Genomic DNA, 21307 nt, shown 5'->3' on the forward strand with positions numbered 1-21307 from the left:
ATTTATCCTATTGTGTGATCAGCCTATTTAAAAAACCTTTTACTGTATGATCCTCCCCTCTTTATTAAACAAGATAATATTCTGGAGGGTGATACCTGTTTGAACATCTTTATGGAGACTTCATGGTCGGCTTGCTCCTGAACCCCACCCCCTTCCCACAGTACTATAAATCCTTTGTCCTATTAACCTGTATATCCTTATCTGATATTGAAGAAATCTTTATCTGTAAACAAATATTAACATTCCTCAACTCTAGGCAATTCACACACTTGGATGAAGGGCTCAAAAATATGAGAACTATTTATAATTGTAGAGTTGGATACACAGTGATTAAAACTGTTAAAGTCAAACCCTTATTATTATTATGAGACTCTCTTAAGAGCCCTGGGTATTTAGATTAAATAAAAAAGGACACTTGTAATTTTAAGAAAATTGTTAGAATAATATCTGTAAAACTCAAATAGGGTCCCCTGGTGGCTCAGTGGTAAAGAGCCTGCCTGCCAATGAGGAGATGCAGGTTTGATCCCTGGGTTGGGAAGATACCTGGAAGGAAATGGTAATACGCTCCAGTATTCTTGCCTGAGAAATTCCATAGACAGAGGAGGCTGGCAGGCAACAGTTCATGGGGTTGCAGAAGAGTCAGACACGATTTAGTGACTAAAAAACAAAATTCAGCTAAGTGAGACTTTCAAATTCAAGTGTATACTTGATGTGTCAGAATTAAATTGGTACATTTATAGACTAGTTGTGTGTGCAGCATAGTTGAATTGGTTTGGAATTCAGCAGTAGACTTGTGAATGTTTTATTAAAGTGAAATATACTTATCTTACTCAAAACAGATTTCTTAGGAAGTGTGCCTGCCTGTCTTCTTACCTGATTTGTTTCAAGTGATTTAATAAATTCAACAACTAAAATTATATTTATATAGTTGTCTATGCCCTTCTTATTATATATTCATATATAATGGGCATATATATATAAAGGGCATATATATATACCCTTAATATATATTATATATTTCAAGTGATTAATAAATTCAGCAACTAAAATTACATGATAGGTCATTGTCTATGCCCTTCTTGAACGAAATGTCATATGAAGCCCATCATTTCCCACTTAGCCATTTTATAATGAAGTCTAAAATTTGTTTATTGGAAGAACTGAGTATTCTGACTTTCACTCTGATAGTCTTACAACTCTATTCACTGTTCCTCCCTTCTGTGATCTGCCATTTTTCACACTGGGGTTTTGTTTCTAAAAATTAAGTGTATAGCTGAAGAAAAAGAAAAATTACTGGGAGGTTGTGTGCGTGTATTTTAATCAATGCATATTTAGTCTTCTAATAGATGGTGATATATAGTCTAGTTGTAATTAGTCATTAAATTACATTGGTGTTTGGAAAAGTGAAATTGTGTGTACCATAAAAAGCTAGAAAGTGTCCATATTTATATCCCCTAACTCTTTAATTTAAAATGATCTGACCTTGTTAATAATCCATGGTTCATGGCATTGTGAGAAAATTAAATTCATAAATTCCACATATCTAAACTGAGTTAACAGTGGTTTCGTTAAAGCACTTATGAATAGTAGTAATTAGTTACTATTTAGTGGTTCACTTGACTCTTCTAAAATGGACTTTCTTGGGAATTCATTGGTGGTCCAGTGGTTAGGCTCCTCACTTTCACTGCTGAGGGCCCAGGTTCAGTCCCTGGTCAGGGAACTCTTAAGATTCTGCAAGCCACACAGTGCAGCCAAAAAAATGGGAGTTATCCAGTGTTTCCTTACAGTCAATAATTTTGAAGAGCTAGTGTTTCGAATTTATGATTACCTCTTTGCTCAACCTCTGTGAGGCCCAAATGGATGTTAATTTCAGATAATTTACAAGTTATAGTCTTCCATAGGCCTCACAAGATTGCTCAGAAGTTTTATTACACCTGTTGTTTTAGGGATAGCTGAGGTTTTGAGATTTACTCTGCTCATTGATGGGTGTACGTGTTTGTGTGTGTGTCGTTGATGGGTGTGTGTGTGTGTGTGTGTGTTTCATTCCCACTCGTTTGTGTGTTTGATTCATTCCCTTCCCCAAACCCCACTCAAAGTAAAAATAGGACTTTATTTTTATGCCTATCATGTTTGTATTTGAATGTAAAGAAATACTTCTTGATTTTATTCTGTAAATAAAGATGTTTTATGGTTATAAATATTTCGGAGAATACTGTCTTGAGTATGTTTGATTATATTTAAAATAAGTCTATGAATTGGTTTCTGTCTTATAAAGAGGCTTACTGGATGTTTCTTTTTTTGGGGGGGTGTCATTTTAGGAATCTATCCGATGGTTAGAAGATGAAAAGGCTCTCCTAGAGATGACTGAAGAAGTAGACTATGATGTGGATTCATACGCCACGCAACTTGAAGCTATTCTTGAGCAGAAAATAGATATTTTAACTGAACTGCGGGGTAATTGTTTTCATTTTATCGTTTGAAATCTGCTTATTATTTGTATGTAATTAGTGGATTTCATATTGTAAAAAGACATCTGAAGTGAAAATTATGGGCATGTTTAGCATCTTTCTAGAGTTATAAAGACTAACCCACCATTCCGGTGGTTGTTGTTTTTTTCCTGAAAATGAAACATGAAATATTTTAAGTGCTCTCTAGTCATCTTTTTTGTTTTTGTCTTTGGAGAAGATAAACACATCTTATGATTAAAGAGGGAAAATATATTTTAACAAGTTTTTAAGTTTTATATACCCATGCAGAGCTTTGGTTTGGTAGGCCAATTCTTTTCAGTATTATTTTCCTTGGTTTAGATCTATTCCAGGTCATCTTTCTGTCACCTTCTACCTGCATCTCCTTTCTGTGCATATTTTGTCATGATTTTCCTTTGAACTCTTTGTTTTCAGAAATGAAGGGGGAGGTTCCAAACAGCCACTCTTTCTGCTTTGCTTATGAAGGCATGTGGCTTATCCACATGCCATGTCTTCTTTCTTGGCTTTTTAGTTTCCTTATCCATGCAACTTCAAATAAGCACATATTATATGTGCTGATTTCCTAGGCTTTGGCAAATTAGCTGTCTTCATTTATATGCAAGTAGGCTTCTTTGTATGTACATGCAGTGCAACATGAAACCTGACTGAAGTTGCTAGATTTTTTAGCACCAAACAGGCTGCTTAATTTTTTAAACTAGGTTCTTTGTAAAGTTAGATATTTGAAATTATATCCTATAGAGTCAGCAGTGACCATTTTGCCAATTTAGAATTGTTTGTGCAGATGTAGGTTTTCTAAAATTTGCTGTTTTGCATGTTCTTTATATTCAAGCCTTGATTTAACGTGTTTTGATCATTTTTCTAATCTTCCATAATGCATAAGCATCTTTCTGTATGCATTTATGCATCTTTTTGTATGCATTTTATTCAGGAGACAGATCACAATGTACCCTTTTTTTTTTTTCACTGCAAGATGTAGATTTCAACTTAGTTCCCTTCCTTTTCTCAAGATTCATGTAAATATTAAGTATATCCAAACTTTGAAGAAATTACTACCTAAATATTGTATAATTCAGTCCTTAGGGGGAAAAATTTACCAAATATAATTGTGATATTAATATAAATTTGAGAGCTATTATGTTAGCAGGCATCAGATCCAGAAGTCCTTATATTCCTTTCTAAATTTCAGAAAAAAATCAACTTTTCAACACCACTGTACTTAGGAAGAGGGGAAAGAAATTGAGATTCCCACATTGTATCTTTCTCTTTTTTTTGAAAGCCATAACCTGCACTATTAACACATTTTAAGTTGGGAAACTATTGGAAGGTGCCATCTCCTGTGCACTGTGCAGGGCTTACAACTATCCTTGGTCTCCACTGACTAGGTGACAGAAGCACCACCCCAGTATGACAGTCAAAAATGTCTGTAGACGTTACCAAATGTCCCTGGGAGGGGAGCAGAAATCACCCCTAATTGAGAACCACTGTTGTAGAAAGATTTCTTATCTTCACACAGCTGACAGTTACTTGCATCTTCCAATTTTTACTTACCTGTTTCTTACTCTTATGTAACTCTGAATCAGTCCATGATAGAATAGACAGTAAGACAGAACTGTAAGACCAAGAAACATATATTCTGTCATCTTCCTTCTTCATCATACCTTTTGTAATCCCCGATAAGGAAAAAGTAACATGTCTTAAAAATTCAAGTGAACTTAAATTTTCCTAGCTTAAAAAGGTAAAATAGGAATTGAAAGTGGACATTTTCTAATACTCTGAGAAGAAATAACTATTTTACATACATATATAGCCTCTTTACTGTAAAAAGGAATTCAAAGAAATTAAAATTGAACACTGTAAAATATGCCAAATAGAACAGAAATCTGTTGTGAAGATAACAATATCAACAACAAACAAAAACCCACAAGCACTTCTCAGAATCTCTGAATCTGTTGCTGTACCTGAGCACTATGTCTAGTTCTGAGTTTTTGGACCACAAAGAACAAAAGGAAAACCCTGAGCTGATACTCTAAGAGACGACTTGATAGGGTGCATAAAATTGTGTACTGCATCACATGTAATGCAAAACTTTCTTCTTTTCTTTTTCCAAGATAAAGTGAAATCTTTTCGTGCAGCGCTGCAAGAAGAAGAACAGGCCAGCAAGCAAATCAACCCGAAGAGACCCCGTGCCCTTTAACTCAGCATTTGCTGCTAAAGGATCCCCAGAACCCTCGCTACTGTAACATAACAATGGTTCAGCTGTAAGGGCCATTTGAAAGTTTGAAATCTTAAGTGTCTGTGGAAAATGTCTTGTCCCTTCATCTGAATGACATTTCAATTTTGTGAAACACTCCTTTGTCTACAAGATGCTTCTAGTCAGGAGGCACAACCAAGATTTGGGAATAGTGAAGCATTTTGTTTCATTTACCCAGATAGTGAGTTACTTTTGGAGATCCTTGCCAATTTTATTTTCTATATGATGAAGTAAGATTGTGGACTTGATCCAGAGGTGAATAGTAAGGGGAAGCCACAGCATTTCCTTTTAACTCAGTTCAGTTTTCTTAGCAAGACTGAGCAGTTTTAAATCCATTGCGTGCATGCATACCTCATCAGTGATTGTACATACCTTGCCCACTTCTAGAAACAGCTGTGCTCACCTCTTCCTGCTTTGTGCCTTGACTAAGGCTATTGACCCTAAATTTCTGAAGCACAGCTAAGATAAATTACATTCCTTATTTGTCATTGTAAATTACCTTTATTGTGTGTACATTTTTACTGTAATTGAGACTTTTTTTGTGTGTGACTAGTTAATTTTGCAGGATGTGCCATATTGAATGGAACTAAAGTCTGTGACAGTGGACATAGCTGCTGGACCATTCCATCTTATATGTAAAAAAATCTGGAATTATGATTTTAAAACCATATAACATGTGGTTATAATTTTCTTAGCATTTTCTTTGTAAAGAACTAAAATATAAACTAGTTGGTGTATAATAAAAAGTAATAAAATTCTGAAGAGAGTTTTATCTTAGGATAATACATATATACGCAGTGTGTGTTCCAGTGTGGTATTAACAAGACTAATAGTGCAATTTGATCTTTACCAATACCATTACTTAAGTTGAAGTGTCCATTAGCACCCCAAAATGTACCTTTTAAATGGTACAGTTAAAGGAAATTGGCTTCTGATGCATGAATATGTACATGTACATTGAAAGTAGTCCATAATAGAACTGTTAGTTTAAGCCAAGTGTAGACAGTACATAACTTATGTTGAAAAAGAATTTAAGCTAAAAAAGAGTTGACTTCGCCGTAAAAGGCAGATCTAACCCAAGCTCCACCCATTACCTAATGTTTGATATTTCACCACTATTCAGTTCATTTAGGGCATGCTACTTTTTAAATGGTGGCACTTATTTTTACAGATTGCTATTCCAAGGAAGAAAACTGGCCACTTTTCATGTAAATATTTTGTTAGAAGATTTATATCTCTCTCTAGGAGTTTTCCCTCAGTTCCCAGGATAGTGTCTAGGAGTACATTAACAAAAAGTCTCCCAGGGATATCTTGTTTTGATTTACTCTAGGGAACTACCAGCTCATTCCTGTGGGCTAAAGGGAAGCTATGAATAGAGAGTCATATGAGCCAGACTCCCTACTTCACTGTCCATAGAATTCAAACGGTAGTTATGGGAAATCCTAACACCATGGTGAAAAGCTCCTCTGTAAACTTGAAATCTAGTACAAATGTAGATTTTCACAGTGTGCTTATTATTAATAAATTAAATCTGTGTAATGAGTTTTAGAGACAATTTACTTCAATACAATCACCTTTGTTTTGGAAGGAACTCAGGTTTTCTTGCAGCTGTGAGATATGTTCTACTTGTGTTTATTTCAAGGAGAAGAGGAAGAATGGAGAACTGTTAGTATTGACCTTACAGAGACTGTTTAAAAAGGTAGTTTCTGAGCCGAACCAACCTTCAAAGGGCATAAAGAGATACGTGAATTTACTCATTTTAAGCACAACAGATTAGTCTTAATTTATTATTTAAATTAAAAGGGTACTAGATCTGTGGAAGGTGTCCTGAAATTGAAATACACTGCCTGATACTATGAAGGCTTCATTCTGAATAGCATTCAAGGTATATTAAACATTAGTACCAGAAAGGATCTTGGTAGTATAATCCATTCTTGCCGTTTTACAGATAGGGATATTTGAAGGTTATAAAAGGGACTAAAACTCAGCAGGCAATTCATAGGAGGACAGGGACATAAGAGGGAAAGCTGAATTAAATCTTTAAAGATTGAGATGGTACAAGTAAACTCTGCTGAGTAGTTTTGTGTGATTAAAAAAACCCTACTCTTAAGCTTATGTAGTATTTATGTACAAAAGTGGCTTTATGCAGTTGTTATTTAAAGAATAACACATTTTTTGGATCTGGATTAAATGGTCTTTCTCAGACGTGAAAGCTGATACTCCTATTAATAATTAATTAAAATTAACTAAAAATATATGTTATTTTAGTTATATAGGAATGTTTTAATATATAACTTTGAGGCCAGATTTCTAAAAAGTCTGTTTAGGCAAACAACCTAGTTTTCCTTCTAGGTTCACTTGCTGTATGGACCTCTGTTAAAGTAATTTGGAGACATTCCTTCTATTAAATTAGGTATAAAGAAAACCAAATGTCACTGAAAATATTTTTATTAATTTCCTTATAAATAAAATAGTCAACTACTATAATTCTTTGTTAAAGGGCATTTACAATATTGAATATAATATTGAAAATGATTTAAACACTGTAGCTAATTAAGACTTATTTATGGTATCTGTTGAAATTTTTAATTACCCAGAAATCATGAATCCTGGGAACCTGTGGTTGTGGCAGAATGGCTGGTTGGGTTGGTTTGTTTTGAAATAGAAGAGCAGAGATTTTAACTTTAAAGTCAGTTTTGATTTATAAAACTTTGAAATTTTAAGTCTGTGTCTCCCCAAGAAAAATATCATACAGTCTTATAATTTATTTCATTCTAGTTGAGATGCTCATTTACAAGGAACGTCTAGAAGTAATATATGCCTGGCACCATGTGGTGGCAGTAGCAGGCTCAGGCTTACCCTAAAACCCTGATGTAGCCTGTTAACACTACAGGATTGCTAGAGGGACAGGCAGTGATAGAAACTGTACAGGGAAACAGAATTCGAGAAACAAAATAACATTTTAAGACAACTGCTTTACTGTACACATGGATAACAACAAGAAATGGCATGGGGAATATGTGACGAAATTAAACATTTAAGGACAAAGGCCTAAAGAGCTAAAAGCCTAGAAAAGGGTCTTACAATAATACAGAACACAGAAAATAAAAGGGTACCATCTTTATACACTGTTAGAAATAACTTGAAGTGTAAAGTTGTGCGTATCTGCGGCTCTTGAAGATTATCACCCTGCCTTGTATTATATATTAAACCAAAAACAAACAAAAAAGAGCAAAAAACAAAGAAACCTTAGACACTTAGAATTAACTTACTTTCTTAAAAATTCAGAGAAATAAATGGTGACGGTAGTAGTACATCAAAAGTAGTCAAGCACATAGTGTCCAAGCATAGTTCATTTTCTCAAATTATTAAGAATATATAATTCCACTTTTTTTCCTTGAGCTTGAAAAACTTCTTTTCCAGATACCTAAGAAAAATGGATACCTTCTGCATTGAATCCATGTAGCAATCTGAAAAAAAGAAACCAAGTGGGAAGGTATTGAAATGCTAGTTTGTAGTAAGAAACAATGCGCACACGGCCCCTGTACCATGAGTTCTAAAACACAAATACTCCTGAGATGTCAGTAAAGAAACTTTATTCTTCAGTTAAGTTTATAAGATGTATATTGGTTAAAGCCACCTCATTTTTGGTGCCTCTCATGTCGTAGCCTATATGTCTTAAGGCATGATGAATTTAACTAAAATAATCTTAGACCTACACTAACCCTGGCCTAAGAGCACATTGGTACTTGTTCCATTTCAACCTGGTAAATGAATGCAAAGCTGTCTGGAATTAAGAGACAGGAGAGAGATGAATGGCTAATCTCATGTGTCCTTTCTTGCTCTCTGAGCTCAGTTATTCAGACTCAAATACTTACTTCTCTCTGGATATCTATGTACTTATCAGATCACTGTTTTAGAAAGCTACATGTTTAGTAACCTTGCAGAAAATTAATAAGAATGAATTAATAAGATGAAATATTTCTATTCAGACCTGCCTGAGATTATTTTCAGGATGGCCCGTAAGATCCAACAAGATGGGTTAAGATATCTAAAGATGGGTACTTATGGATAATGTTCAACTCCTGGCATTAACATCTAATGAAGACAATAGTACTGCTAGCCTGCCAATAAAATAGTGTCATTTGTCTCAGTTACATACGACTGTTTCTAGCATAGAAAAGTAAACCAGTGACTTTTATATCAATCTACCCTCTTTTTTTCAGCCTCTAGATCATGGAAGCTTTAAAAATGAATTGGATAAAGAGACAAAAATTTATGGGTTTTTAGTTAGGAAATCAAAGTGTTAGTGATTAAAAACAATGAATGCAGGTCAATTATTACCTGAGTATTTGACACCTTACTCTGCTTTCGTAAGATTCACTTGCTTAATCGAAGGAAAACAAATTTTGCTCTATATTGCCCAGTTAATTATGACACCATTCTTTCTTTTTTACTTCAGGTGTATAGAAATTGCCTCAGTCATGAAATAAGTTACTGAACCAGTTAGAAATGATAACCAGATACAACTGTAACTAACATTATTTCATACTTAAAAGCTGTTCTCAGTAAAGAAGACCCAACTGTATGTATTGTGATTCTTCTACCTGACAGGCTACTTTGAAGAGACAGACTGTAAGACTATGAATGGGGGTTGGGGAGGGGCTGGAAGGGAGAGGCACACACACCGTAACTCGCACTGTCACAGAGGTTATCTCCAGGCTCGGACTGTTCACTTACTGTTCTTACAGAAAATGTTCATTCTGCTGCAGCTAACTAGCCTCCATCTTCTACACCAAATACTATTCCATGCCATGGAAGTGCTATGCAATAACTCCCAGGTAGCACCTTATAACCGCTTAAAAGCCTTTAAATCTCTAAATATGAAGGTGTCACAGTAAAGAAATGTAAACATGTAGTAAAAGGAAAATGTAGTTACCTGATGAAATCATCTATGTCCATGGAACGGGCCCGTTTGTCACTAAAACCTGTGCTGGTTAGGATTTGCTGTATTTTATCTGCTATGCTGAAATCTTCTGGTATTATCTATCAATACAAGATTCAGAATAAATGAACAACGTATCTTTAATGAAGTCACCTTGACTCTTTTTTATTTTTCAGTAAGTCATAAACAGTCACCTTATCTCTTCATGATAGTTTTGGAAAGCCTATCTGTGTCGATAAGACTTGCATCTCTTAATTCATTAAGTGGTTGATGTTTAGCACATACCAAATACTCATTGTGTATACTGCCCTTACTCTTCCTAGAAATGCTGAAATAGTTATGTTTCAGGCTTCACAAAGTACTTCATAACACAATTAAAGCTGTAAACTAAATTTTACAGCAATTGTTAGTATCTTTTAAAAATAACATTTTCTTGGCACAAATTTCATTAAACTAGCTAGCTAGTTTTTCTCAAAGATAGCCTCTCTAAGCCTTAAGAATGCGTCACACTTCACATCTTCCATCCAAAGACTTCTTAATCCAGCTTAGTATTTCCTAAGTAAGTAGTTGTTCAGAGACTGTATTCAGAAAATGGAGGTAGCTATGCTATCGGTACATTAAACCACCTAAGAGTTGAGTGGAAAAAAGGAAATTTGCTTTTATCTGCCATTCTGTTTAGATTGGAAAACTAAAACATTATCAGACATCACAGTCATATATAGATATCTGTGTGTTCACACAATTAAAGAAAATGTTGCACAGATAATGGTAAGAGACATGAGGTTCACAACCAGAACTTGCTGTTTATCCCTTGCTGCTGCTGCTGCTAAGTGGCTTCAGTCGTGTCCAACTCTGTGCGATCTCACAGACGGCAGACCTTTCCTTCTCCAGTGCGTGAAAATGAAAAGTGAATGTGAAGTCGCTCAGTCGTGTCCGACTCTTAGCAACCCCATGGACTGTAGCCCACCAGGCTCCTCCATCCATGAGATTTTCCAGGCAAGAGTACTGGAGTGGGGTGCCATTGCCTTCTCCTATTTATCCCTTACTTTATTCTAATTATTTCAATTGCTGGGTATTAAAAAATAGTTACTGAGAAAATGGTAACTAAATTTGTAATTTCTATGTGGGCAACAAGCAAGAAGGGATGGCCCCAATTCAAAGGCTAGCAAATACCTTTAAGCTGAGTAAGTTTACATGGTTAAAAGTTAGGAGAAAATTATGACTCAACTCAATCTTTTTATAGCCAAAAGAAAAACTGTCAGTAAAACAGGATAAGAGTATTCAAGGCTGCTCAGATACATTCTACAAAGTATACGGCAGCACTGACCTACTCAAGAGTTGACGTTCTCCTGCTAGTTAGACATGACATACTATCTTTTAAGGGTCCTATGAGATGTTCAAAATTAAGAGTTTTGTAATGATATATGAAACAGTAGGAAGTGGACATTTTAAAACACAAATTATTGAAACAAAAACATATTCTGCTTACAATATTATGGACCGAACAGTGAATTCTGTAGTTCTTTTCCAATAGCTGTTGCACTGCACTTGACCTATATTACATAAAGAAATAATGTCACTATTATTCCAAACATTATAAATATAAATTTCCTTTACTATAAGATTAAGCCTATGTTCCACATGGTAAAATTAAAGAACTAAAAAAGGTTGAATATTTAAACTTCTGAAATAGTCACAACTACTAATATTTAAACATAACAGACATCTTAAGTTTTAGATTACAAAAAAATCTCAAAAATCAATTTTTTCATTGTGGTTTTCACCATTTTTTTGACCTTGGGCCCCAAATTGCTATTATATTTTTCCAAGGTAAAATGACATGAATCTTTCAAAAGTGTGGAAGGGGTTCATCTGTCACCTCATTTTTCCAAAGAAAAGCAGATGTGGGGTATAGTTTTTGGGTTTTTCCCATTTCTCAAAAAAACCTGATCTAATTCTCAGGTCCATGAATTTTTCTTCATTAAATTCTCCTGTCTCCCAAAGTACAAAATTAAAAGTGTGTCTGGACATGGATCATGTGTATGCTTTAGGGTAATACTGTTCAGGAAAATGACCAAATTTTAGTGCTTAGCACAGTATCTGAAGCACTGATCCCTCATATATCATAAATTAGTAAAATACTTACTTAAATGCAGCAGACAGTGTCTTGTTTTTCCTAACAAAGGTGATCCTTACTAGGCCATCCCATTCCTGAAACAGTAGATGGTATTTTCTTAGAAAATATTAAGCCCCACTGATACCTAGTAGGTACAATTTTGTCTTACTACATAAAACTAAAAGCCTTCTGAAGTGATGAAAATGTTCTGTATCTTGATGTGTCTGGTTCATATATGCAAAACCCAGATCTATACTTGATTTTCACACTTCTGTGCACTTCATTGACTATTTTACCCTCAATTTTAAAAATAGAAAACATATCTGTGCCACATCGCAACAAAGAACATTGCATTTGTTTAAGTCGTTTTCAAAAAAACATGACTTAAAACAGACGTGATTTAGAATACAGCCTGTGTAATACACCCAGCTAAACCTTGTAGGAATAGCTGACAACCACACCACTGCCACCAGCTACTGACCATATAAACATGTTTTTATCCAATGTGATTGCAGTGAGGTTTTACATCAAATCATATGGCTTTCTTCTCTTTTTAAATAAGAAATTCTAAATTCTAAAAATTAGAATTCTGATTAAACAGTGTTACCCATACTATTACTTTAACACAACTGTTTTCATTTTATCTTGTTTCCCATGTCTTATTCAAATAGATACATGTTTTCTGTAGATATAATCTTCTGCAAACTGCAATAGTATTCTAATCTTTTTATCTTTTGCAAACATTTTCCATGGTCTTTTGAGGTCTTCAACAAACTATGTTGTGTCAAATAATTCCATCTACTCCATCACAGGATGTATTATAATTAATATTCTCCTATTTAGACATTTAGGTTGACTCATTTTTCTGCTGCTACAGATACATATCTTCCACCTTGGACTTTTTTTCCTTTTATTGAATGACCCTATTTTAACCTCACCTGAAAATTGATAGGTGGTGGTGGATTCTTAGGTTCTATCCTTACAACACTGGATTCCACCTTGGGTGGTGGTCTGAAGTTATTTTTTCCAACCTGTTAATCAGAAAACAAGGCAATGGTTTTTCCCGTGGTCATGTATGGATGTGAGAGTTGGACTGTGAAGAAGGCTGATCGCCGAAGAATCGATGCTTTTGAACTGTGGTGTTGGAGAAGACTCTTGAGAGTCCCTTATACTGCAAGGAGATCCAACGAGTCCATTCTAAAGGAGATCAATCCTGGATGTTCATTGGAGGGACTGATGCTAAAGCTGAAACTGCAATACTTTGGCCACCTCATGCGACGAGTTGACTCATTGGAAAAGACTCTGATGCTGGGAAAGGTTGGGGGCGGGAGGAGAAGGGGACGACGGAGAATGAGATGGCTGGATGGCATCACCGACTCTGTGGACATGAGTTTGAGTGTACTCCGGGAGTTGGTGATGGACAGGGAGGCCTGGCGTGCTGTGATTCATGGGGTCGCGGAGAGTCGGACACGACTGAGCGACTGAACTGAACTGAACTGAACTGAGCCCTCTCAAAAACAACTTTAAATAGTAATCGGGACTTCCCTGGTGGCACAGTGGATAAGTGCAGGGGACACCTGTTCAATCTCTGGTCCGGAAAGATTCCACGTGCCAAGGAGCAACTAAACCCGCAAGCCGCAACTACTGAGCTGGCATGCTGCAACTACTGAAGCCCACACACCTCGAGCTTATGCTCTGCAAGAAGAGAAGCCACTGCAATGAGAAGCCTGTGCACCGCAATAAAGAGCAGCCCCCACTCGCCACATGGAGAAAGCCCGCACAAAGCAACGAAGACTCACTGCAGCCAAAAATAAAATTTTAAAAAAAAATAGTAATCATACACAGTCTCCTCACAGAAGGCACAGCTAGATGCTCAGTGATGAGTTAAGCCCCATCATTTCAACAACAGTCACTTACTTTCATTAGATGGTCCACACGTGCTAACAGCTGTGTGTTAATTGACAGTCTGCAGTATAACTTATCTCCAGGTTTTGCAACCAGTCGGAGAGCAAATTCTCTTTGAAACATTAGTATGGCACATCTGAAAAGACAGCAGAAAGGAATAAAAAGAAAAAGGTCATTTTCAACTATAAATGTATTTTAACTTCAATGACTTTTCTTAGGTGGGAAACAGTAAATCAATAGCTGTGCTGGCCAGAAGGGAGGAGAACAGTTTCAGCCTGAGCCTTATTCCCATAGACTGACCCAGCTACCTTTGTTTTTCATTGTATAATGGCTGTAGCTCTAACCCCTTATGAACTTAAGCCCTCAATGATCAGATGAGAGAGTATTCCAAGTCAATGAAAGTTTCACGAAATTATATCAGTGATCAGATGAGAGTATTCCAAGTCAACGAAAGTTTCACGAAATTATATCAATGATCAGATGGGAGAGTATTCCAAGTCAACGAAAGTTTCACGAAATTATAATCACCTGGTTGACATGAAATGAATGCCCTCTGATATACTCCATTCCATGTCCTTTTTTCAAAAAGTGACAGTCATGGCTCATTAAATTTATTTTATAACTACTAAGGAGTTTTGGGCTTCCCTGGTGGCTCAGAGGTTAAAGCATCTGCCTCCAATGCGGGAGACCCGGGTTTGATCCCTGGATCAGGAAGATCCCCTGGAGAAGGAAACAGTAACCCACTCCAGTATTCTTGCCTGGAGAATCCCATGGACGGAGAAGCCTGGTAGGCTACAGTCCACGGGGTCGCATAGAGTCGGACACGACAGCGACGGAATGGAACAGAAGGAGTTTTTGACCTGCAATTTGAAAATCACTGGTACAGTGTGTACTAGAAACCAGTTAGCAGGACACTTAAGAATCCAGATACAACAAGTTTGACCTGGGCTGCCAACAAAAGCGTAAGAAAACATGGAAAGGCCATCTGGTCTCAGAAACACGACTCAGACCACACCTCTCCCAAATCACTCCAGCAACTGCTAAAGAATGGAAGACAGAGCCCAGCACACAAATGGATACTTTCTACAAAACAAATTCTCCAGTAGTTTTTCAATTGAATTAACCTTAACCTTTGGCTATCCGTGTTCATGGCCTAAACTGTAATTTTTCTAAGATTTGGCAGTAACTTTAGTCTTCTTGTCACAAACCTGAAAAAAGGTCGGTGCAGCAACAGCTTGAAGACAAAAGGAGAAGAGATCTGGAAAAGAATTAACCAGTTATTTCTAGGAAAGACCCACCAGAGAACCATTTAGTAAATATAATGTTCCTACATTTTGAAAACATACCTGATAAGGCAAATTTGCCACACAAGCATCAAAGAATGGCAGATCTGTTTTTAACACATCACCCACCATTACTTGAAGTTTGCTGGCCAGAGGCCTGATAAAAAAAAAAGCAATTAAAAAGAACACTGTTTCACGAGATTTAAATGTACTTTAATTCTATTATGTATACTCACGTGCCCTGAACTCTTTTGTGAAGTTCAGCTACTAGCCTTGGGTCAAGTTCACAAGCAATTACCTAAATTAAAAAAAAAAAAAATTTTTTTGGTAGGTTAATTATGGAGAATAAATCTTTTCCTGTTAACTCAATAGGAATTTACATTATTTAAATAAATTAAAATTCTTTCCCCAAATCCACCATCATTATTCTTCAGTTGTACTCTACCAGTATATTTTAAAGAACTTACCTGAAGAGAATTTAATGAAGAGAAGATTTTACAAAATGCAGCAAGGGGGTTAAAGGGACAACAAAAAACGTCACCCAGAAAAGTAGGCAGCCAGACTACATGACCGTTCTACCCAAATACTTCACAGAATTACTGTGCTCATATGGCTCCATGCTTTCTAATTCAACTGATGATGAAAAAAAACACACAATATGTCTTTGCAGTAAATGTTCTTTAGAGGCATACAAAGCAACTGCTCTGGAACGAGCAGATCACTTCTCTCACCGACTAAGATCCAGAGCACAGAGCATAGATAATTTCTCAAGTAAATGAAAAGAGATACCAGATAGGCTGAAATTTTATTTCATTATAAGCTGAGGTTTTGCTGACTTCAAGGAAGACCCTGTCTACAGAGCAGATATATGTGAGGTTTAGTCTGTTTAGCTCCCAGATCCATTCTCCAGCTTTGCTGTGCCTGTAGGGTAATAAAGATAGTCCAGCTCCCTCGCCCTTTGACTTCTTGTTGGGTCAGGCCAATGGAAGGCATTACTGGATCCAAGGGGTGGGGTTGAGTACTTCCTAATGCCTGTGCCTGCCTTGCACAAGTTCTGCCAGCGGCCGTGTTTGGCTATGCGTGGTCCCTGTCCCTGCTCTTTCTGGGCTCCGGTAACACATTTCCCTCTTTTCCCTTGAGGTTGCTCGATGGTAACTGTTTCCTGATGTTGACAGTCCTGAGGTTTTCCACTAAATGTTTACTGGTTCCCTTAACATTCCCACATCTTGTCAACGGTCTCTTCACTGAACTCTCTTCAGGTAAGTTCTTTGTTGCCTACATCCACCCACCAGGAGACACAGCAATGATCCGATTTAACTGGAACTGGATCCACCAAGAGACAAGGTACCAGCAGCAGCCAGGTGACCCTCCAGTCTCAGAGGCCTGTGTTAGATCTCCTCCAAAGTTCTAAGTCCAATAACTCCAATCCCCTTGCTTTGTTCCCCTGAGCCAAGAAGCGGTAGCTGCTCTTTGTAATTCTACTCTTGGGTTAACCTCGGTGTTTTATTCTCTTGGTCCTCTAAAAACCAATTCCCTGTATTGAAGTATCCAATGTCATTTGTTTTCCTGATTGATATACCCATATTTTTTTCTTTTAATCCATTTTAAAAAATTGAGCCATAATTGACATAAAACACTATATTAATTTCAGGTATACAACACAATGATTTGATATATATAACATTCATGACCACATAATTAAAATTTTTTTTCTTGTGATGAAACTTTTTACTCTCTTTACCAACCTTGAAATATACTACAGGGTTGTTTTATAGTCATGATGCTGTCCATTACATCCCCAGGACATATTTATTTTATCCTGGAAATTGGTACCTTTTGACTCACTTCACCCAATTTGCTCATATTTTATAAGATAAAGTTTCTAGCAAAGGAGCGAGAGTTACTGTTAAAATAACATCAATTCATTAAACAGATTTATACTTGTAAACCACCTGAGCTTACTCACATTATATCTCATACCAAACACTAAATCCTCTCTTTACCTTTTTTGCCTTTTCCAGCAACTTTACAGTCATGTTGCCAGTTCCAGGTCCAACCTCCAGCACCACATCAGTTGGTCGTAAGGCAGCCTACAAGCAAGCACAACTACTTTAGCTTTATGGGCACATCTGAACACATAATTTAATTTACATCAGAATATCTTTACTCAATGTGCCAGCAAATTTGGAAAACTCAGCAGTAGCCACAGGACTTGAAAAGGTCAGTTTTCTGGCAATGCCAAAGAATGCTCAAACTACCTCACGATTGCACTCATCTCACACGCTAGTAAAGTCATGCTCAAAATTCTCCAAGCCAGGCTTCAGCAACACGTGAACCGTGAACTTCCAGATGTTCAAGCTGGTTTTTGAAAAGGCAGAGGAACCAGAGATCAAATTGCCAACATCCGCTGGATCATCAAAAAAGCAAGAGAGTTCCAGAAAAACATCTATTTCTGCTTCATTGACTATGCTAAAGCCTTTGACTGTGTGGATCACAATAAACTGTGGAAAATTCTTCAAGAGATGGGAATACCAGATCACCTGACCTGCCTCTTCAGAAACCTATATGCAGGTCAGGAAGCAACAGTTAGAACTGGACATGGAACAACAGACTGGTTCCAAATAGGAAAAGGAGCACGTCAAGGCTGTATACTGTCACGCTGCTTATTTAACTTATATGCAAAGTACATCATGAGGAATGCTGGGCTGGAGGAAGCACAAGCTGGAATCAAGACTGCTGGGAGAAATATCAATAACCTCAGATATGCAGATGACACCACCCTTATGGCAGAAAGTGAAGAGGAACTCAAAAGCCTCTTGATGAAAGTCAAAGAAGAGAGTGAAAAAGTTGGCTTGAAGCTCAACATTCAGAAAACTAAGATCATGGCATCTGGTCCCATCACTTCATGGGAAATAGATGGGGAAACAGTGGAAACTGTCAGACTATTTTTTTGGGCTCCAAAATCACTGCAGATGCTGATTGCAGCCAGGAAATTAAAAGATGCTTACTCCTTGGAAGGAAAGTTATGACCAGCCTAGATAGCATATTAAAAAGCAAAGACATTACTTTGCCAACCAAGGTCCGTCTAGTCAAAGCTATGTTTTTTCCAGTAGTCATGTATGGATGTGAGAGTTGGACTGTGAAGAAAGCTGAGCACCGAAGAACTGATGCCTTTGAACTGTGGTGTTGGAGAAGACTCTTGAGAGTCCCTTGTACTGCAAGGAGATCCAACCAGTCCATTCTAAGGGAGATCAGTCCTGTGTGTTCATTGGAGGGAATGATGTTGAAGCTGAAACTCCAACACTTTGGCCACCTCATGCGAAGAGCTGACTCACTGGAAAAGACTCTGATGCTGGGAGGGATTGGGGGCGGGAGGAGATGAGGATGACAGAGAATGAGATGGCTGAATGGCATCACCGACTCGATGGACCTGAGTCTGATTGAACTCCAGGAGTTGGTGATGGACAGGGAGGCCTGGTGTGCTGTGATTCATAGGGTCGCAAAGAGTCAGACACGACTGAGTGACTGAACTGAACTGATCTTTACTCAAAAGTGCGCAGTTAGGAGATCTTATTCTGACTCCATTTTTAGGAGATTGCTTCATGACCTATGTTTAAAAATATTACCTCATTAACATTAGGTGCAAGAGGAAATTGAACAGTTCTCCTAACTTGGGGCAATAGTTAGGAGTCAGAGAAGTAGGAACAGCAGTTCTAAGAGTGGCATTTTCCTTTCTATCTTTGAAATGATTCCAACAGCACCTTGTTACCAACACTGTTATCACTAGGTTCAAAATGGAAGGACCAAAATGATGAATCATAGCATGTTGTACTGGTATTTCTCAATTCCACATCCATGTATGGTTTCAGGGGTGCACAAGGATCCAGAAATTGTACACAAAAATTAATGTCAGTCCAGTGGTTAGAACTCCATGCTTCCTCTGCAGGGGGCAGAGGTTAGATACCTAGTGTGGGAACTAAGATCCCACAACCCTCAACATGCGGCAGAAAAAAAAAAAAGTATACGTAAGCGCATAGCTGGAGTATTGTGAGTCCATACGTTCATCAGATGCACAAAGGAATTCATGAGCCAAAAAGGTTAAAAAGCTAGGCCAACTCTCATTTTGGATACGACGCTAAGTTGACATCTCTCACCCAGGTAATGTCCTTTCTGCAGCACCAGGATACTTCCTTTGCAACCATGAAAGTAATCTGCACCACCTATTGTTTCCTGTCCTAGCTCCCAATCATTCGAAACAATAAGAAAACATCAATAACCCATACACGAAGAATACTCTGAAGAGTTTACATGTTGCTTTGGCTTATAGCATACAGGTTTCTCTGGGGAACAAACTTCCAAAGCTGTCTGTTTAGATATATTTTTAGGGTTTGGAGTAAACAGAAACCAACAGTGATAGATGCTGCCTAGAAAAAGTGATTGGTAATAGAAGAAGAAGAATCTGGAATTGAACAGGTAAAAGTGTCAAGCTAAGAAGTAAATAATCTACAGAAAGATAAAAGAATTTGGAGTCACAACCCGAGACTCACAGAATAAAGCAAATCATATTGAAGAGAACTTGAGAATCCTACACAATTCTTCAATTCATTCAAGTATTTATACAGCATCTGTTTTGTGTCAGGAATCCTTTCCGTGCTCAGATATTCCTGAAATTAAAATCAATAACCCAGTAACTCTCTCCCTCTCCTCTTCCACACCCACCTTATCGATAATGCTGTTAACAATGAGAGGATTTTTCAAAATATGCTGCCCAATCCCCGTGTTGAACATGAGTCCTGCAATAAAACATGAAATAGCCTTAATTTCCCAACTAAAAACATCAGACCGTCCCAGACAAGAAAACAGGATACCTAGGGGACGATATCTGCGCCAGCTAGGGGCGCCAAACGTCACGCGAAGGAGCCTGGAAGACAGACTGTCTTAAGTCCACCCCTTCCGTGAAAGACAGTCAGAGGCGGCGCGCGGGGCCTGCGCTCGGCGCTCCGGGAAACCCGGGACTCGCGCGCTCCCGGAGCGCGGGCCCCGCCCGGTCTCACCGTCCCCGCCAGGACTGCGCCCCTGCCCCGGCTCGGTCCCAGCGAATCCCGACCCAAGGGACCCCAGCTCCCTCGCGACCGTCCCCACCTCCGGCGCTCTTCAGCTGCCCGCGCTGTTGCTGCCGCTCGCGGCGGCGGCCGCTGGCCGCTGATTTGATCTTCGGCATCTCTGCAGCTCACAGGCCACGGAGTCCAGAAGAACCCGAGCCGGCACCCGCTAGGCTTCGCACCACGTGGGAATCACCCGCCCGCACCGCGAGCATACCCACCCGGCCACGCGGGGCGGGGCGAAAACACGCCCCTCGGTTTGCTCCGGGGTCCGCCCCCAGAAAGAGGGCGGGCCTTTGGAGCCCGATGGCCGCCGGGAATAAGCTCGGCCGCCGGGGAAGCCGGAGGCCTACAGATCCCAGAAGACGCCGCGCTGCCAATTCTGGCAGTTTGGATTGGCTAGTTTAGAATCGGGGGCGGGGCCTTGCCCCTACACACCCCGAGCTAGTTAAATAGGTTTGGGTGTGGGCCCTCGAGGAAGTCGGAGAAAGCAATGGAAAGCCACTCCAGTACTCTTGCCTAGAAAAATCCCATGGAAGGAGGAGCCTGGTAGGCTGCAGTCCATGGGGTCGCTACCAGTCAGACAAGACTGAGCGACTTCACTTTCACTTTTCACTTTCACACATTGGAGAAGGAAATGGCAACCCACTCCAGTGTTCTTGCCTGGAGAATCCCAGGGACGGGGGAGCCTGGTGGGCTTCTGTCTATGGGGTCACGCAGAGTCGGACACGACTGAAGTGACTGACTTAGCAGCAGCAGCAGCTCAAGGAAGTGGAGGAAGCTTAAGTTACGTGATGAAGTTAGGCTTGTGGATGCTTTATCAGGCTAGGTTGTTGAATCGCTCAAATCCAAAGAAAATTTGTTTATGTCATGTATTTCTCTCGTGTATCCCAACCGATTGTGGGTGAGGATCCCAGGAGCTTGGGAAGAGGAGCTTGCTCCTCTAGCGGGCGTGAATTCTCCGCTGCTTGTGTTATGGAAAGTAACTCTGAAAATATAACTGTTTAGTTTGACTGGATCTACTGGAGGTTTCGCTTCTTTCTGTGGCACGTGATTAATTTCCTAAACCTTTCCGTGTTGAGCTCCTGCTGTTTTCAGTTCAATTCAGTTCAGTTCAGTCGCTCAGTCGTGTCCGACTCTTTGCGACCCCATGAATCACAGCACGCCAGGCCTCCCTGTCCATCACCAACTCCCGGAGTTCACTCAAACTCATGTCCAC

General features: G+C 38.6%; 2 protein-coding genes across 8 annotated transcripts in view; one reads left to right on the plus strand and one right to left on the minus strand.

The window, feature by feature from the left end:
• KIF2A (kinesin family member 2A) overlaps window positions 1–9830 on the plus strand; it is a 76474-nt gene extending 66644 nt beyond the window's left edge. For all 5 annotated transcript variants that reach the window (XM_088827719.1, XM_055422009.2, XM_055422011.2 and 2 more), the window contains 2 exons: window positions 2319–2454; window positions 4595–9830. In XM_088827719.1, coding sequence (XP_088683845.1) covers window positions 2319–2454; window positions 4595–4680 — 222 coding nt within the window. In that variant the 3' untranslated portion in view covers window positions 4681–9830. The remainder of the gene's footprint in view (window positions 1–2318; window positions 2455–4594) is intronic.
• DIMT1 (DIM1 rRNA methyltransferase and ribosome maturation factor) lies at window positions 7693–20353 on the minus strand. 3 transcript variants are annotated; one of them, XM_055422013.2, is made up of 12 exons: window positions 20129–20353; window positions 19706–19779; window positions 16990–17076; window positions 15223–15284; window positions 15050–15143; window positions 14912–14961; window positions 13716–13839; window positions 12737–12829; window positions 11829–11893; window positions 11172–11235; window positions 9677–9783; window positions 7693–8207 (listed from the first exon to the last, which is right to left on the minus strand). In XM_055422013.2, the coding sequence occupies exons 1-12, from the start codon at window positions 20205–20207 to the stop codon at window positions 8165–8167; spliced, it is 942 nt and encodes a 313-aa protein (XP_055277988.1). In that variant the 5' UTR covers window positions 20208–20353; the 3' UTR covers window positions 7693–8164. The 3 variants fall into 3 exon arrangements, with proteins under 3 accessions (XP_055277988.1, XP_088683846.1, XP_088683847.1); XM_088827720.1 differs by lacking the exon at window positions 19706–19779 and having other exon boundaries at window positions 20129–20286; XM_088827721.1 differs by lacking the exons at window positions 19706–19779; window positions 20129–20353 and having other exon boundaries at window positions 15223–15286; window positions 16991–17050.
• Window positions 20354–21307: the final 954 nt, after the last annotated feature.

Source organism: Moschus berezovskii, chromosome 18, assembly GCF_049115385.1.
Source record: "Moschus berezovskii isolate FMDL1 chromosome 18, NW_MosBer_1.0, whole genome shotgun sequence".
Lineage (NCBI taxonomy): Eukaryota > Metazoa > Chordata > Mammalia > Artiodactyla > Moschidae > Moschus > Moschus berezovskii.